This window comes from Protopterus annectens, chromosome 5.part1 (assembly GCF_019279795.1).
Source record: "Protopterus annectens isolate FY-2018-M chromosome 5.part1, PAN1.0, whole genome shotgun sequence".
Taxonomy (NCBI): Eukaryota; Metazoa; Chordata; order Ceratodontiformes; family Protopteridae; genus Protopterus; species Protopterus annectens.
In genome coordinates this window covers 566,626,056-566,642,805 of record NC_056736.1, presented here as the reverse complement: position 1 = coordinate 566,642,805, position 16,750 = coordinate 566,626,056, and the positions used below count along the sequence as shown (strand labels likewise).

At 39.7% G+C, this 16,750-nt stretch overlaps 1 protein-coding gene across 1 annotated transcript in view; it reads right to left on the bottom strand.

The window, feature by feature from the left end:
* XPO4 (exportin 4) overlaps positions 1–16,750 on the bottom strand; it is a 1,500,264-nt gene that overhangs the window by 436,678 nt on the left and 1,046,836 nt on the right. The window contains exons 16-17 of the mRNA XM_044073186.1: positions 16,314–16,337; positions 14,460–14,487 (exon numbers count right to left, since the gene is read on the bottom strand). Coding sequence (XP_043929121.1) covers positions 14,460–14,487; positions 16,314–16,337 — 52 coding nt within the window. The remainder of the gene's footprint in view (positions 1–14,459; positions 14,488–16,313; positions 16,338–16,750) is intronic.

Below are 16,750 nucleotides of genomic sequence, written 5' to 3'. Positions count from 1 at the left end.
ACTACCCTTATTACTCCTTATTGCAACCTCAAAAGCCTACATTCTTCTAACAAACTTCTTATATCAACCTGTAAATCCAACTTGGCAGGCGACTCCTTGTTCTTTAACTCAGTAGGAAAAGCCAGGAACTCCCTTTCTGCCAACCTCACTGCTATCTCTTCCCGGTTTCAAATCCCAGCTCAAAACTCACCCCTCATGACTCACTGACTCTGCCCCTGTACTAACCCTGACTAGCTTGCAATTTGCTCCTAGTACTCATCATGCATACAAATCTTTACTAAAACTCACTTTTCTGCTATCATACTCAATTTGAACTCCCTCTATTTGTACTTAATTGCTTATTGTTGCCACTGTAAGAATATGCTAATGCTATTATTTTTCTCTGAGCTATATTTGTAACTCTGTTTATTAATATTTTCACTTGGAGCTTTTCTCCCTGGGCCACTGCTGAAAATGGACATATATCCAGTTGGACCAGCCCAGTCAACAAATGTAAAATAAAATAGTGTGTGTGTGTGTGTGTGTATATATATATATATATATATATATATATATATAAATGCAGCTGAGTTTGCCATTGTGTAGGCTTTAAGATGAAATCTTTTAAAACCTTAAACATGGCATGGTTTTGGAATTATTGATGCAAATATGAACAAGCAATATTTGACACCTAGAGGAAAAGATACAGTTGTGAAAGTTGGGATGGGTGGTTGGGTAGGAACTCAGCTGCATTAATATTTGACCTCTGCCTAGTGCAGGTAAATGGAATATTAATGGTTGATTTTATGATGGTGCTGCGGTAGTGTTGTCGCCTCACAGTAAGACGCTGTCCGGTTTGATTCTCAGCTAGAGTGTCTTCTGCGTGGAGACATGCGTGAATGGACGTACCTTCGTTGAAGGTTGTGCGTCTGGGCTGGTAACTTGGCACGTAAAAATCAACTAGCAATCATTAGCGGACCCGAGTTCCGCTGTGGCAACCCCTAACCGGGAAAAGCCGAAAGACACAAAATTTATATAAATGTAGTTTTCACATTTTTCTAAATATTTCAACAACCAAGTAATTCAGACAGAACTCCTTAGCCTCATATGAAAAACAAAATAAACCCAGATATACAGCAAGGGGCATCAACAATGTTGAGTCTAATCTTAGTAAAATATTTTGTGGACAATGTGTCCATTCAACCAAACTTTTCTGTTCATGATAGAAAGGGTTGATGACTTAAAGGCGAAGTAAAAAGCATGACCTGCAGTCTGTACATATGCTGCAAAAACATACACAACAGAATCTTAAGTATTCACTGACATTCCCTTCCACGCTACAGTCTTGTGGTAAAAAAATGATTTATATTTTGCTGGCAATTTAATAACATACTACAAACAGCAATTTCTCCTCATGAACACATTCATCTCTATTGAAACTTCATCAGAATAGGGTTACAACTAAAACTGATAACTTTACATAGTAATGCATGCGAATTATAATTAGAAACAGCCCTTTAAAATGTATGCTTAATTTAGGTATATTTAGTGTTGTGCATTACATTTTAACCCTAAAGATATGGAGTTCATTTCCTAGACTCCAATCTTTGTATTTCAATTTTAGCTCACAACAAAGTTCAAACGTTTTTTATGGTTTTTGACTAGTTGTCGGATGTCATTTTTGACCAAATGGTATTTTATTCAAATTATACTTTTATAACAATTTTGTTAAAACAGCAACATGAGAACACTGCACACTCAACTTTAACTTGTACAACACAAATACAATTTGTGTAAATACTCAAATCCCAAGATATAAATTCTATGAATAGAACAAATAGGAGTACGACAGGGATCAATACTCATCCCAAGGCAAAAGTAGTAGAAAAAGATGTTTAGGACAGAGAAAAAGAAAAGCAATCCAAGCAGAAGCTTAAACATAAATCTAATCATCTCCTTGTATTAGGAGACCCACTCTTCATCCAGTGTATAGATGTACTGGAGCCATTGCATCCATTTTCTAGGTAAATCTGCAACTTCTTACTCCTAGATACCCTTTCCTTTACATCTGCCAGTCCACTAATCAGCCTCCTACTCTCTTCAATAGCTAGGACTTCCAATTTCCATTTCATTGTTAGCAATGTGTTAGCTAGTATCAATATAATAAAGAGCAATGACAGACTATTTACAAAGTTTAAGAACTCTTGCAAGAACCAAACAATAAAGATCTAAAAGAAATGTTCTAACCAATGAATTAAATGAGAGACTTCAAACTCAACATTTACCAGTGCAGGACAGTCCCAGAATACATGAAAGCAATGCCCCCTTGTACCTGCAGCACATCAACATGCATCAGATGCAGTAAAACATTGCTGAAGTCCAGCCACACAACTCTAACTTCACACTCCCTTTACCTCATCCCCGCCAAAATTACCAAACTCAAACAACCTCATCTCACACTTCTAACCACCTTTATAAATTCATCCCTATCCTGCTCATACACCTCATCAGAGCCAACAATGAATCCCAGTCCAGGTTTCTCCCACCACCTAACACAACTTTTCCCATCACCTCCATGCTCTATTGTGCATTAACACCCAAATCATCTCTAACAAACTTGACCACAAACACCTTCCTTACAACCCACTCACCCCATATCACAGCTGTCACTGAAACATGCCTCCAACAAAACAAGTATAATTTCCAGCATCTATTTCCCTCTTACAAACACCTATAAGATGCAAGGCCTGGCAGTAGACAAAGTGGGGCACTATCATTCTTTATAAAAACAACCTTAAGCCAACTATCATTGCTTAAGCAAATGTCTCCTCAAACAATGGATATTTCTACAACTTCCCTCCTGGAAGAATAGTCACCTTCTAATTGCAGTTGTCTACCTTCCTCCTGCAGTCTCCCTTACCAAATTGAAATCCCTTATTTTTTAAACATTTTTATTGAATTATCACTTATGACATAGGCACATTTACATTTATATGAGAGTAAAATGAACTGTATTAACAAACATTATACTTCACATGTTGCTATATATCACATAACCTAAGGAACATTACATAAATTATTCAATTCCTGCCCATCTTTATTAAACCATCACTTACAACATAAGCAATCATACATTTATATAAATGAAAACAAACCACACTGACAATCCTAGTTGCAAGCATTTGACATCACAAACCATACTGACACACTCCCTGTCAGCTGCCTGCAACTATAAAAATGGTGATTCTAGGTGATTTTAACCTAAACTACCTAGGTCCTTTGAGAAATGACATTGCCAAATTTCTGGTCAACATCAATCTTATGCAGTTAGTCAATGACGCTACTCGTCCAAATCATCGAACAACCACTCCCTCCTGATCTGCTAATCACCAACTGGGGTTGCAGGTTGACATAATGGTGAAGTTTGTTTACCTCACAGACACAAGGTAGAAAGTTTGATTTTCACTTTGGGAATAACAGCTACACTTAAAGCCTCCTGGGGGCATTAGCCTAGTAAATTACTTATAAACTTCCATCATCCCCAATATATCTGTTCTTCCACCCTCATTCAGAGACTATTCCCCAGTAATTTTCTAAATTATCCACCATTAACCAAAACTGCCTCCAAACTACCTACCTTCAGACCCAGACCCACCAATACAGACAAACTAAAAAACACAAACTTTTGAATGATCTCCCATTACTAACTTACAAAACACCAACTCAGCTGCCATAGCTGTTGCACAAACCCTCCCCATCAACTTGAAGATAAAGTCTATCCTGCCAAACAGCACCTTTTCTAATGCATCAACCTCCCCTAGCAAACATTCGACAGCTCAGTGATGCAGCGGTAGCATTGTCGCCTCACAGTAAGAGGTTCTCCGGTTCGATTCTCAGCTGGGGTGCCTTCTGTGTGGAGTCTGTATGTTCTCCCTGTGTTCATGTGGGTTTCGCCTGGGTGCTCCGGTTTCCTCCCATGTTACAAAGACATGCATCTGGAGCATTCCTCCCCGGGCCTCCCATGAAAATTTGCTTTGTTCCAAGTTGGACTTTCCAGGTTAACAAATGATAAATAAAATAAACACTGACATGAAAGCTCTGCTCAAACTTGGGGATGATGCATCGTCTTTATGGAGATTAATCTTCTCACCAGAAAATCATACAGCTTTTCCTCTCTACGTAATGCAGGCACAAAACCAACTATTTCAAAAACCAACAACTTTCTCTGTTAGACAAAACCCAAACATTTCAGAAAGTAACTTCTCACAGGCTGAAATTCCACTTATCCTACCCTCCACCCCTGTCACCATCCAGACCTCTTAACGACAACTCTCAACCTTGAACTTTTCAAGGTATTCAATTACCTACCTATTACAGCAGCCTCTACATCTTCCCCCTACTTACCCTGTCCCGTCGTTTTTATCCCCTCTCTTTTATCTTAAGAAAATTACACAAAGACCTTGACCTCCCACTAGAAAATATACGATTGAATGCACTCCCTCCCTGTGCAGGCAACCTACTCCCTTGATTTACATTACTCTGCAATGACTTCCTTACCACACCTCTTCCCCATAATTATTATCTCTGCTTAACTCAAAATACAATGCCAGGCATATAGAAAACCGCTCATTAAACCCCTTGCCAAACAGCCTCAGCCAGAAAATGCCTCCCATTTCCACCCTACCGCCACACTTGAGAAACTAATCTACAACCAAATGCCACTTGCATCAGACAGTACTACCTCATGTCAAACAGCATGGATTCTGGGCTGGTGAAGTACAATGATAGCACATTAGTCACTTACAGATGAGATCCTTTTTAACATGGATAAAGGAAACTTTTCGGAAATTCTCTACATTGCATTTTTAAAACTTTTGATCTAGCAGACCACTTTCTGTTCCATCATTCTCTCCAAGAAATTGGTGTTAGTCCACACAATGTCACCTGGTTCCAACATTTCTGAAATAGGTATTTCACAGTCAAAATAGGCTCATCCCTATCAACTCCAGCTCTACTTCCAAGGGGAGTACCCCAGGGATCAACACTCATCCCACTGTTTTTGATCTTTATTAATTACCCTGTTGATCTCCCTAAACTTCCTATCAATCTTTATGTAAATGACAGTTATTCGGTGGTGCTGCGGTAGCGTTGTCGCCTCACAGTAAGACGTTGTCCTGTTCGATTCTCAGCTAAAGTGTCTTGTGTGTGGAGACGAGCGTGAATGGGTGTGTACCTTCGTTGAAGGTTGTGCGTCAGGCCTGGCAAGTTGGTACGTAAAATCTACTGCCAATCATTAGCGGACCGGAGTTCCACTGTGGTGACCCCTAACCGGGAAAAGCCGAAAGATACAACAACAGTTATTCTTCGATCCAGTCCCCTCATTCAACTACTAAAAGATTCAGTCGAACCTCCACTCCCTTATTTCTTGGCTAAACCATAAGCTACCCAGAAATCCATCAAAAACAAAATGCATGACATTTGGAAAAACACAAAAGCTGATAAACTCCTAAAAGTCTCAAGTCTCCCAAGTTTCTCTTGGGGAACAACTGTGATAGTACAGTTTTGTACCTACCAGAAATGTAGATGTTCGAGTGTTCACACTTCTGCAGTCATTACACTTGGGTTATCCTGCTGTCAGGCGGTCCCGCAGTCGGCCAGAGTTCCAAAGTCTTGGTCCGGCATCGGTTGCTGTCGCTTCTTCCCTGACGTCAGTGCACCAGGGGTATAAAAGATGCATCCAATGCCATTTTCTTTAGTTTTTCTTGCCCCACATGTCAGGTGCCCCCAAGTAGGTAGGCAATACATATTGCTAATCAAAAATATACATATAAAATAAAAACAATACCTTCAGTTACCAGCAAATACACCCCAAAGGTTGTATAGGACAGAAAGTTATAGATAAGTCCAGCTAGTTCAGAGGGGATGGAGGGAGGGTAACCTGGACTGCAGCAGTGTGAACATTTGAACATCTACATTTATGGTAGGTACAAAACTGTACTATGTTCATCGTATTACACTGCTGCAGTCATTACACTTGGGTAGAATCCCAAAGCTAAGGTTGGGTGGCTGGTCTATAAAGAGTTAGGATTGGCTATGAGGCCCTGCAGAACTGCAGTGGCAAATCCTGCTCTGGATTTAGAGTAGAGAGGCATGTGGTAATGCTTGGTAAAGGTGTGCACTGAACTCCAAGTTGCAGCCTCCAAAATTTCCTTGGTAGGTACTCCTCTGAGAAAGGCTGTTGAAGTCGCTGTTGCCCTGGTGGAATGTGGCCTAATGTTATTTGGGACCGATTTTCCATGCTGTGTGTAGCAGTACTGAATACAGTGTCCTATCCATTTGGATATAGTCTGCTTTGAGATCGCCTTGCCCTGTGATCCTGCAGCATATGCTACAAACAGTTGCTCAGTTTTCCTGAAAGCTTTTGTTTTGTCCAAGTAGAAGCGTAGCTGCCTGTGAATGTTCAAAGAATGCAGAAGGTTCTCCCCTTTATTCTGGGGGTTTGGATAAAAGGTTGGCAAATGGCTGGTTTGGTTAAGAGTCACACTAGATACCACCTTTGGCATAAAGGTAGGGTTTGTCCTTAAAGATACCCTGTCCTGATGAAAAATTATAAAAGGTTCCACTGCCATTAATGCCTGTAGCTCTGAGACTCTTCGTGCTGAAGTTACTGCCAGGAGCAGAGCTGTTTTCCATGATAAAAATTTTAGATCGGCTGTATTGGCTGGCTCAAAAGGTGGTAGGGTCAGTTTTTCCAAAACAAAATTGAAGTCCCAAGTTGGTGTTGGTGCTCTCCGGGGTGGTCTTATGTTTTTAGCCCCTCTGAGGTACTGCTTTAGCAAGGGATGACAGAATAAAGGAGGATCTGTGTTGTAATGTGCTGAAATGGCAGAGGCGTGGATCTTAATTGATGAGAAGGATAGGCCTCTGTCGAGCATCTCAGTTAAGTATTGTAAAATCTGAGGAATGTTTGGAACAAGAGGGTCAAGGCTTTGAGCCTGGTTCCAGGCGCAGAATCTCTTCCATTTTTCTGAGTAAGCTTTCCTGGTGCTAGACCTCCTGGCCTCCAAAATGACATCCATTACAGCTTTAGAGAGAGGTGTTGCCTGTTTGACTAATGTATCTGCCATGCAGCCAGGTTTAGGGTTTTGAGCTGACCGTGCAGGATCTGATTGTTTTGCTGAGTCAGAAGGTGTGGAATTTGAGGCAAAATTAATGGTGGGCCCTGAGCCAAGTTCCTTAAGATAGGGTACCAGTGCTGGCGTGGCCAGTCTGGAGCAATCAGGATCATCTGTGATTTTTCTTGTCTGGCTTTTAGGAGTACCTTTGAAAGGAGAGGCAGTGGTGGGAAGGCATAAACGTTTAGGTTTTTCCAGTTGAACAGAAGAGCATCCACTTTCCATGCTTGTTTGTGATAAGTCCTTGTGCAGAATTTTTGTAGTTGCAATTCAGTGGGGAGGCAAAAAGATCTATGTCTGGGCATCCCCATTTTTGCATTACCATGCTGAAGATGTGGATTAAATTTCCATTTGTGAGGGTCCATGATATTTCTGCTTAGTCTGCCATAGTATTTTTCTTTCCTGGCAGGAATTGTGCTTGCAGGTGAACTTGGTACGTTAGAGCTGTGTTCCACAAGGTCATGGGTTGCCTGCATAGGGGATAAGAATGAGTGCCCCCTTGCTTGTTTATGTACCACATTACTGTGGTGTTGTCTGTCTTTAGTAATAGTTGTCCTGGATGTAGAAGGTCCTTGAAAGCTGTTAGGGCATTTTGAACAGCCATCTCTTTTTGATTGATGTGAAGATGCATCTGGTCTAAGGTCCACTTGCCCTGAATGCATTTTCCTGCCACGTGTGCTCCCCAGGCGTAATCCGAAGCATCTGTTGTTAGAGTTTGCCGGGCCGTGGGTCGGGTAAAAGGCTGACCCTTGTTTAGGTGACGTGCCTGTGCCCACCATCGAAACTCCTGTTGTAGGCAGGGAATCATTGGTATTACTGCTTCTGAACTGTGAGAGTGTTGAGTCCAAACACTTTTTAGGTACCATTGTAATTTCCTCATATGCAGTCTGGCATATGGTATTAGTAGTATGCAGGATGCCATGAATCCCACGGCCTGCAGAATTTTTCTTGCAGACTTTTTTGCCAGTAATTGAAAATATTGAGTTAGTTGAACTTGTCTGGTGTGAGGTAAGCCATCTGGGCCGTTGTATTTAAGCTGGCACCCAGGAATATAATCTGTTGCGAGTGCACTAGTTTTGACTTATTTTTGTTTACTGTGTACCCTAGAGAAATTAGCAACCTTTTTACAAACGCCAGATGCTGTAGAAGAATGTCCTTTGTCTCTGCTTGAATGAGGCAGTCGTCCGGGTATGGATATATTTTAATTTCTTTTTGTCTGCAAAATGCAATTACTGGTGTCAGGCACTTTGTGAAGACCCTGGGCGCAGTAGATAAGCCAAAGGGCAGTGCAGAGAATTGTTAGTGCATTGTACCAGCTTTGAATCTGAGGTATCTTCTGCAATTTTGTCTAATAGGGACATGCAGGTAGGCCTCTTTGAGGTCCATACTAACAAGCCAAGCCTTCTTGACCAGCATGGGTATTCATTAGTTTAAAAATTTGAAGTATTTATTTCATTGACATTTTGTGTGTTTGAGCGTTAAGAAAATGTATTTGAAGGTTAATTGATTAATTGATTGCGATTAATTAGATGTCACTATATATGAGGGATGCAATGTATTTGAAATTGTTCCACTGAAAGCGAACTGCCGAGGTACCAGAACGTATGTATTATTAAATTAATTTTATATATCCTGAAAGCTGACTTATTCCTTCCTTTTGCTTTTCTTCGTGGATGTTTTTGGATTAGAAGAGGTTCGTTTTGTGCTGGTGTATGTTTTTCGTGAGTTGCAATATGGAAGGAAATACTGCTGGTGAGAACTTACTGTTTGCTGAATTACTTAAGGAAAGGGAACGTAAACTAGCAATGTCAGATTTATGGGCTACGGACAACAACTTGTTTACTGAAGTATTTGTTTGATTAGAGCATGCCATGTCAAAAGAAGTAACAGTATTCTACGATACCCAAGCTACTTGAGAAGTATGTAAATCTCAGCATTACACCTAGAGGACTGAGAATAGATAAATTGCCAGCAGGTGGTTTTGGTGAGCATGAGAAGGATTTGTTACTGGAATGGAGGCAGGAGGCACAAGAGTGTTCGTTGAATTGGTTAAAAATATTAATCAAGAAAAACAATAGAACAATTGAGAGCTTGCATAAGAAAATCATTGAACTGCAGTAAGAGTTGATTAGTAAAATTTCCAACAACGTATTCCAAAGCAATTTTAAGAATATAAATGATAAAATTGCTAAACTTGAAGGAGAGGTCATGGAGTGAAAAAAGTCCAAATTAAAGCGGGGCATTAAGGACTATGAGAAAAATGAAATATTTGACTGGCCGTCTAAGGGACGCAGTTTCCATCGGAATTCAAGAAGATGGACCACCGGAAGTGATAATGGTTCGTCATACTCTTCCAATGAAATAGGAGGAAGCCGCAAAAGCGTTTCATTTGAGGACATCGTGGTGGAGTGTTCTGGTGAAGGTTCGGATAGCTGTAAAGGGGATTAGAATGTGAAAAAATCAGGTGTGTATGCACAGACACGATCAAAAAGGAATCAAAGGAAAACTGGTTCCTCGTCAACCACTGTTTCGACTTCTATGCCCCAAAAAAACTACAAGCAAGTCCTGTTTGTGTCATTACAAGATGGCAGCATAATCAAACTGTTCATGTTGATAATACAACTCTTAATGAGACTTTGATTGAACATAATACGGACAGAAATAATGTTAAAGACACTGACTGAGACTTGTCACAATTGGGTTACATCATGAGACATGAAAGTAGTATGAAGGACACTGTTGGTTATAATTTTTACTGTGGAAGTTTGTCTGTACTGAATCTTTCTAAGATTGGTATTAGCAGGGAGATGAATGATGTTTTGATAAAAGGTACTAAGTTTGTACCTACTAGAATTCCCTCCCTGGCTGATATTATACGTGATGTTAAGAGATTTACTCGCAAGTTGTACCTAAGGGTACATTCTTCCAATCGTAAATCCCTTTCAGATATGACCATATCTGAACATGTTTTGGAAGATGATTTGTTAAATATGAGTATTTATGATTATGATGAAAGTTCTTTGCTTCATGATGATGTTCATGTGTATGATGCTGTTAGTGTATATGATAACAGTGTGTCCAATGTTAATAGTTCAGCTTCTTCTCTTGGGGAAGGTTATGGGCATTTAGAACTACCCAACCTTCCTAGTAACAGTACTTTTTCTCCTCCAAAATTTTCTATGGTTATCACTTCATTTGAACAAGTTCTAATTTCCTGTAATGAAAAGTCATATAAAATATTTTGTAAGGAAAAGAAAGTGTTTAATCTTAACAAAAATGAATGGCGGGCATTACAGGATTTTAGAATGAAGTTAGATAAGATAACTGAGACAAGCGGACAAGGGTGGAAATTGGGTGGTAATGGATACTGTAAAGTACGAAAAGATTGTTGAGGCCATTTTAGCAGAAGAATCTTACGTCAAATTAGATGGGAATCCTTTACAACCTTATAAAGATGAATTGAATGATTTATTGGAAAGAGGTGAAAGGTTGGGATTTTTTTAATAGTAGTAATGTAAGAAAGTTAACAAATCCAGATTTACTACATCCGTACATTTACATAATACCAAAAATCCATAAAAGTGTAGTGAATCTACCAGGAAGGCCAATTATATCAGGCATAGGATCTTTTGTTGAAAAAGTAAATACATTTTTGGATTTTCATTTTAAAAAATACTTACCCAAGGTGGTCTCACATGTTAAAAACACTGAAGAAGTATGTAAGGCATTATATGCCTAATGGAATGGAAAGAAGATTATTATTTGGCTACGGTGGATGTTTGTTCATTGTATACCAATATTGATAAAAAATGGGGTTTACAGGCTATGCAAAAGATGATGGGTGAAGGGCCTAGAACAGGTTATCTGCTTTCGTTGTTAGAATATAGGTTAACTCTTAATTATTTTACATGGAACAAAGATTTTTATCTTCAGGTAAAGGGAACAGCAATGGGAGCAGCTTTTGCTCCCTCCTATGCTATAATTTATATGGGTGAGTTTGAGAAGGAATTTATGTTTCAAACTTCTTTTTTTGTTAATAATGTGTTTTTTTTACAAACGTTATATTGATTTGATTTTTGTTTGTAAGGGTGACATTTTTTATTCAAAATTTTCATGGATGAATTGGAGAAAAATTGGCATGGTTTAAAATTTAGTTTTGAAATTTCAAAGAGCAACATGCCATTTTTGGATGTTGAATTTCATGTCGGAAGGGATAACCTGATTCAGTATAAACCCTTCAAAAAACCAACAGCCGTCAATAACTTTTTGCATGCAAGCAGCATGCATCTGCCTCATCTCAATAAGGCTTTGCCTGAAAGTGAGTTTAAGAGAATTTGTAGGAATACACCTGACCATACTTTGTGGGAAGAAGTGTTAGGTGAAGTTTTTGACAGATTGTTGTCCAGAGGTTATTCTGAAGATTCACTTTGTAAGATCTATGATGATCTAATACAAAAAAAGAAAAATGTAGGGGCTTGTAGGAGAGCACGCTCAGGCAATGCTGATGAAGAACAAATGTTCTTTGTTTCCAAGTATTCAGAACTTTCAAAAATTATAGAAAAAATTTTCAAACAGTTATGGCATGTAATTAGTGATGATGCTTCTATTGGACACTTATTTCCAAAGAGGGTTATCTTCTCATACAGTAGATATAAAAATCTAAGAGAGTTACTGTATAAGAAATTGTTGTATTCTCCTGATGGGAATGTTGGAATGTTTAGATGTGGACAGTGTTCTATCTGTGAGAAGGTTAGTAATATGCATGGGAAGAAAATCAATGGTAGAAAATACGTAGCTTTTGAAAGATTTGACTGCACTTCTTCAGGGGTAGTGTACATTTTGGGTTGTAATTATGCAGAACCCAAGTGGTATATAGGACAAACAGCTAGAAAAGTTAAGGTTCGTATTTTAGAACATTTGGGGGACATTAGGAGAAAAAATATGGATAGCCCTGTGGCTTTTCATTTTGCCACAATACATAAGTGTGAAATTGATGGATTCAACTTTAGTGTTTTGGCTAGACCACATTTATTAGGAGGGAATTTTAAGAATGAATTAAATAGGTTGGAACACAAAATGATTTTCAATTATCATACCTTACATCCTAGATGAATGAATTTGGATGCTGGAATAGGTTGATAATTATTTGTTTTTCTTTTTATATTTATCTAACAATACCGTAGGCCATAGTAATAATATTTAAAATGTTGCTAGTATTTATTACTGTGCTTTATATGTATTTAACATTGTATATTTAATGTATAAATAATAAACAGATATATTAGTAGTACAGAGTATAATATTACATTCATAGCATATGTATAAGTAATGTGTTTTTCAGCACAGTTTATTAATTCATTAGTTTAAAAATTTGAAGTATTTATTTCATTGACATTTTGTGTGTTTCAGCTTTAAGAAAATGTATTTGAAGGTTAATTGATTGTGATTAATTAGATGATGTCACTATATATGAGGGATGTAATGTATTTGAAATTGTTCCACTGAAGGCGAACTGCTGAGGTACCAGAACGTATGGATTATTAAATGAATTTTATATATCCTGAAAGCTGATTTATTCCTTCCTTTTGCTTTTTTTCGTGGATGTTTTTGGATTAGAAGAGGTTCGTTTTGTACTGGTGTATGTTTTTCCAGCATGGGTAGAAGCTGCTGTGATGTCAACATTTTGAATTTCGGAATATCCAGGTAAGTATTCAGAATTGAAAGGTCTAGTATGGGCCTCCAGGCCTTGTCCTTTCTTGGGACCAGGAAGAGTCTTGAGTAAAATCCTTGTCCTTGTTCCTGTTGTGGTACTTTTTGAATAGCTCTCATGTCCATGAGGGCTGAAATTTGTTTTTGTGCCTCTGCCCATTGATTTTGTGGCAGGTCTGGCATTCTTTTTAGCCTTGGTAAAGTATGAAAGTGGAATCTGTAACCTTGAGACACAATATTCAGAACCTATTTGTCTTGGGTGATTGTTTGCCAGTTTTGAGAAAAAAGTGCTAGTTTTCCCCCTAAGGGGGCTTCCAAAAGGGAAGTGCTTGGCGTACGAAGAGGAAAGTCATTGTGACTGTTTCCTGTAAGATTGAGACTTGTCCTCACCTCCTTTTGGGGTTGAGGTGCCCCACTGTCGTCTGTTTGAGCCTTGGGGTTGAGATCTGCCTCTTGGGTGTCTGTATCTGCCTCTCTCTGGCCTGTCCGACACTGGAAAGGACCAATTCTTTGTTGGCCAATTTCTGCTAAACCGAGGTGGCTGTACCTGTAAGAAATCCTTGACTGTTTGCATAGATTTAGCTTTATCCTCCATTTTCTTTAACACCTCTTCTGCCTTAACACCAAACAAGGTATCATGCTGTAAAGAAGCATCCAATAATTTTGCCTTAACATGATCAGGTAAACTCTGTTCTTTTAACCAAGCATGTCTTCGAATAACAGAACCTGTAACTGCGGCTCTACAAGAGGCCTCTAAAGAATCAAAACCACATTGCAGAGTGTTTTCCCACCTGTTCAACTGCATGCAATAAATCCTGCATTTCTTTACAATCAGGGGCTTCTGAGCTTGCAAGCATTTTCTGTTTTAACAGCCATTAAATATTGTTGGTACTTAAGCATGTGAAACTGGCAATTTAAAGCTCTTACTGCTAAAGTTGCAGATGTGTATACTTTCTTCCCCCATCTATCCAAAGCTCTGGAATCTCTATCAGAGGGTACTGGATTTTTTGCAATGGAAGCCTTAACCCCTTTTGAACCCTGGGAAATAGTTTCTGGATCAGCAGAAGGGTTTTTGTAAAGAAACTTGTGAGAGTCAGGAGCTCTATAAAACCTATCTGGCTTGGGTGGAGCAGGGGGCAAAGAGTCAGGAGATCAGCTGGATTCAGAGAACACATCATCCACAATATCTAGCACAGGCAGAATAGCCAGGGGCCTGTGCTGAGCAAATCCCTGAGCCTTTTCTTGAATTCTGAGTAATCCTGACTTTCCCAATGGAAATGCTCCCTTCATGGTATGTAAAGTTTCCCCAAAAGAATAACCCTCAGGAGAGGCTGAAGGGAAAGATTCTTCAGCATCAGAATCCTCATAAGGGGGGTAGAGAGTATCCCTGGTCTGAAGAGGAATCAGAGGAAATGGAAACCTGATCAGAGGAGTCAGTCTGTATCCTGCCTAGGCCCTTTCTCAGGAGGGATGGGAACCCCTAATTAAAGTAATGAGGTCTTCGGCCATTTTAAGCATCTGTTTCTTTGGCATGGAGGACTGTCCAGGAGAATGCTGTACTTGTTTCTTTGACTTTAATGGTACCTTTGTCTTGGCTGTTGTTTTTATGGTAAGTTGTGAAGGCCTGAAAACACCCTCAGAAGCCGATGCCTGCTCAGCGGCTCTGGACCCATCTGAGGGATTCGTTTCCATAGGCCCAATACCTTGAGTTTCCAGAGGCCTAGATGTCTCCATGTGGGAGTCAGAAGCGGCCTGTGGCTCTGAGGTAGCGGGTGTCAGGGGCTGCGAAAGCGCCTCACTGAGAACCGGAGACTGACCTAGAAGAGGTTTTGTCGGTTCTGGACCTCGGATGCCGGTCTATCCTTGTCTCTGCATTTTTTCAGTATTGAGGTAGTCGGCTGATCCGACGGCATAGTATAATTGAACCTTCTGCCAAAGTAGTGTAAAGCAAAATCAAAACGTCTTTTTATAGTGTGTTTGTTAAATCTAGCACAAAACCGACAACTAGTGACGTCATGATCAGGGCCTAGGCATGGAATACAGTAAGAGTGGAAGTCCTTATGAGGTATTTGCTTCCCACAAGAAATACAATTATTAACTTTTTCTGACATCGGTCTGAGGCAAGAAAAAAGTTTCCCCAATGGGGTACTTAGCTTTATTGAAGACTTCGGATCTGAAATTCGACTTCTGCTTCGGGCAAGAAAGACTGAAGAAAATGGCGTCGGATACATCTTATATACCCTGGCGCACTGACGTCAGGGAAGAAGCGACAGCAACCGCCGCCAGACCAAGACTTTGGAACTCTGGCCGACTGCGGGACCGCCTGACGGCAGGATAACCCAAGTGTAATGACTGCAGCAGTGTAACACGATGAACATCTGCAATCACATTCTTTAAATACTTATATTTCCAGTCACTTAACTTCCAAAGCTACACTGAAAACACCAGGAAATCTATCAGTTATTTTACTCTCATCCTAGAAAATATCTCCTTTTCTCTTCAGACCAGCTAGAGCTACAATAGGCAAAGGTGCTCCACTTGTTCAACTTGAACATGGACTCCCCTCCCGCCCCTCATAGCCACAGCCTCAAAAAACTCATCCATAGTACAATCCATTGAAACAAAACCTGCCAATTCATTTCCAATTACCCCACCTTAAGAACACCATTCCCTTACCCTCCACTCCAAAGCCACATGACTACCAGTCTCCTACAGAGTGAGTTACTCTTAGGGTCTCCTTGTAAACTACTTTAGCCAGGTGCCTTCCCACCTCTTGCAGCCAAACTCCATAATAAAACCACCCTCTACAACCTCTCCCGGTTAAACTCCCTCACTCCAGACACCCTGAACCAAACTGCACTATACCAAGCATTCATTCTCCATTCTTGCACTCAAACACCAGAAATCCTTCCTGATTGATATAGAAGTCGTGTCCTTTTCCTCACATTCAGAGCTCAATTCATACCTACATCAAAAATTTGACTGAAAGTGCTTTTCCACTGAACACAACCTAACTCCTTCCTCACCTGCATCACTCCTATTTTGACCCTCCTGTTCTCATCTGTTGTCGTCTTAATTCAGGTTTGTTTTACTACTCTGTTAATATTTACACACTGCATCAAATATCTTTGGAATATCTGTCCTTTGTGAAATTGTTGCATTTTATTTTTTTGTGAATTCCTTCACCTGGGCAGTGCCAGCAAACGGTCTAACATTTAAAAAGAATACACACCATGCTCTCTCTTGCCTACACTCTACACCCTATTGCTATCAGCATAACATCTAACATCCTACACTTACCTACAGATACATGTCCATAGTCCCACACTATATTATACGAATACCATCCACTCCTCACTCTCCTACCGTGCCATCTCCTCCCAACTCTACAATCACACACCTATTGCATACTTCCACTTCAAATATGTACTTGTCAGCAATACCACTAACCATTTCAGTAAATACCTTAAGATACTCTCCAAACTGTCACACAAACATGCATGCATATTATCAAAGATTCTCCATAGTGGTGATATACACCCTAATCCTGGGCCACATACTGCACAACATACCATCATGGCTACCATTCCACCCCTTCTTCATAATAAAACTAGATCTTCTCATTCTTAACATGAACCTTAGAAGCATAATTAACAAAATCACAGAGTTTCATGCAGTCATTGCATAATACTCACCAGACATTCTTATAGCAACAGAAATTTGCCTAAAAACCACATATAAGAGACCCAGACATACTCCAAAGTTATAGCATACAGAGGTTAGACAGGATCCGGAAGAAGGGTGGCAAGGTTGCAATCTTCTACAAAGATAACTTAAGCATAGACTACCTACCCACCAAATAACCTTATAACAACTTTGGAGTCCTA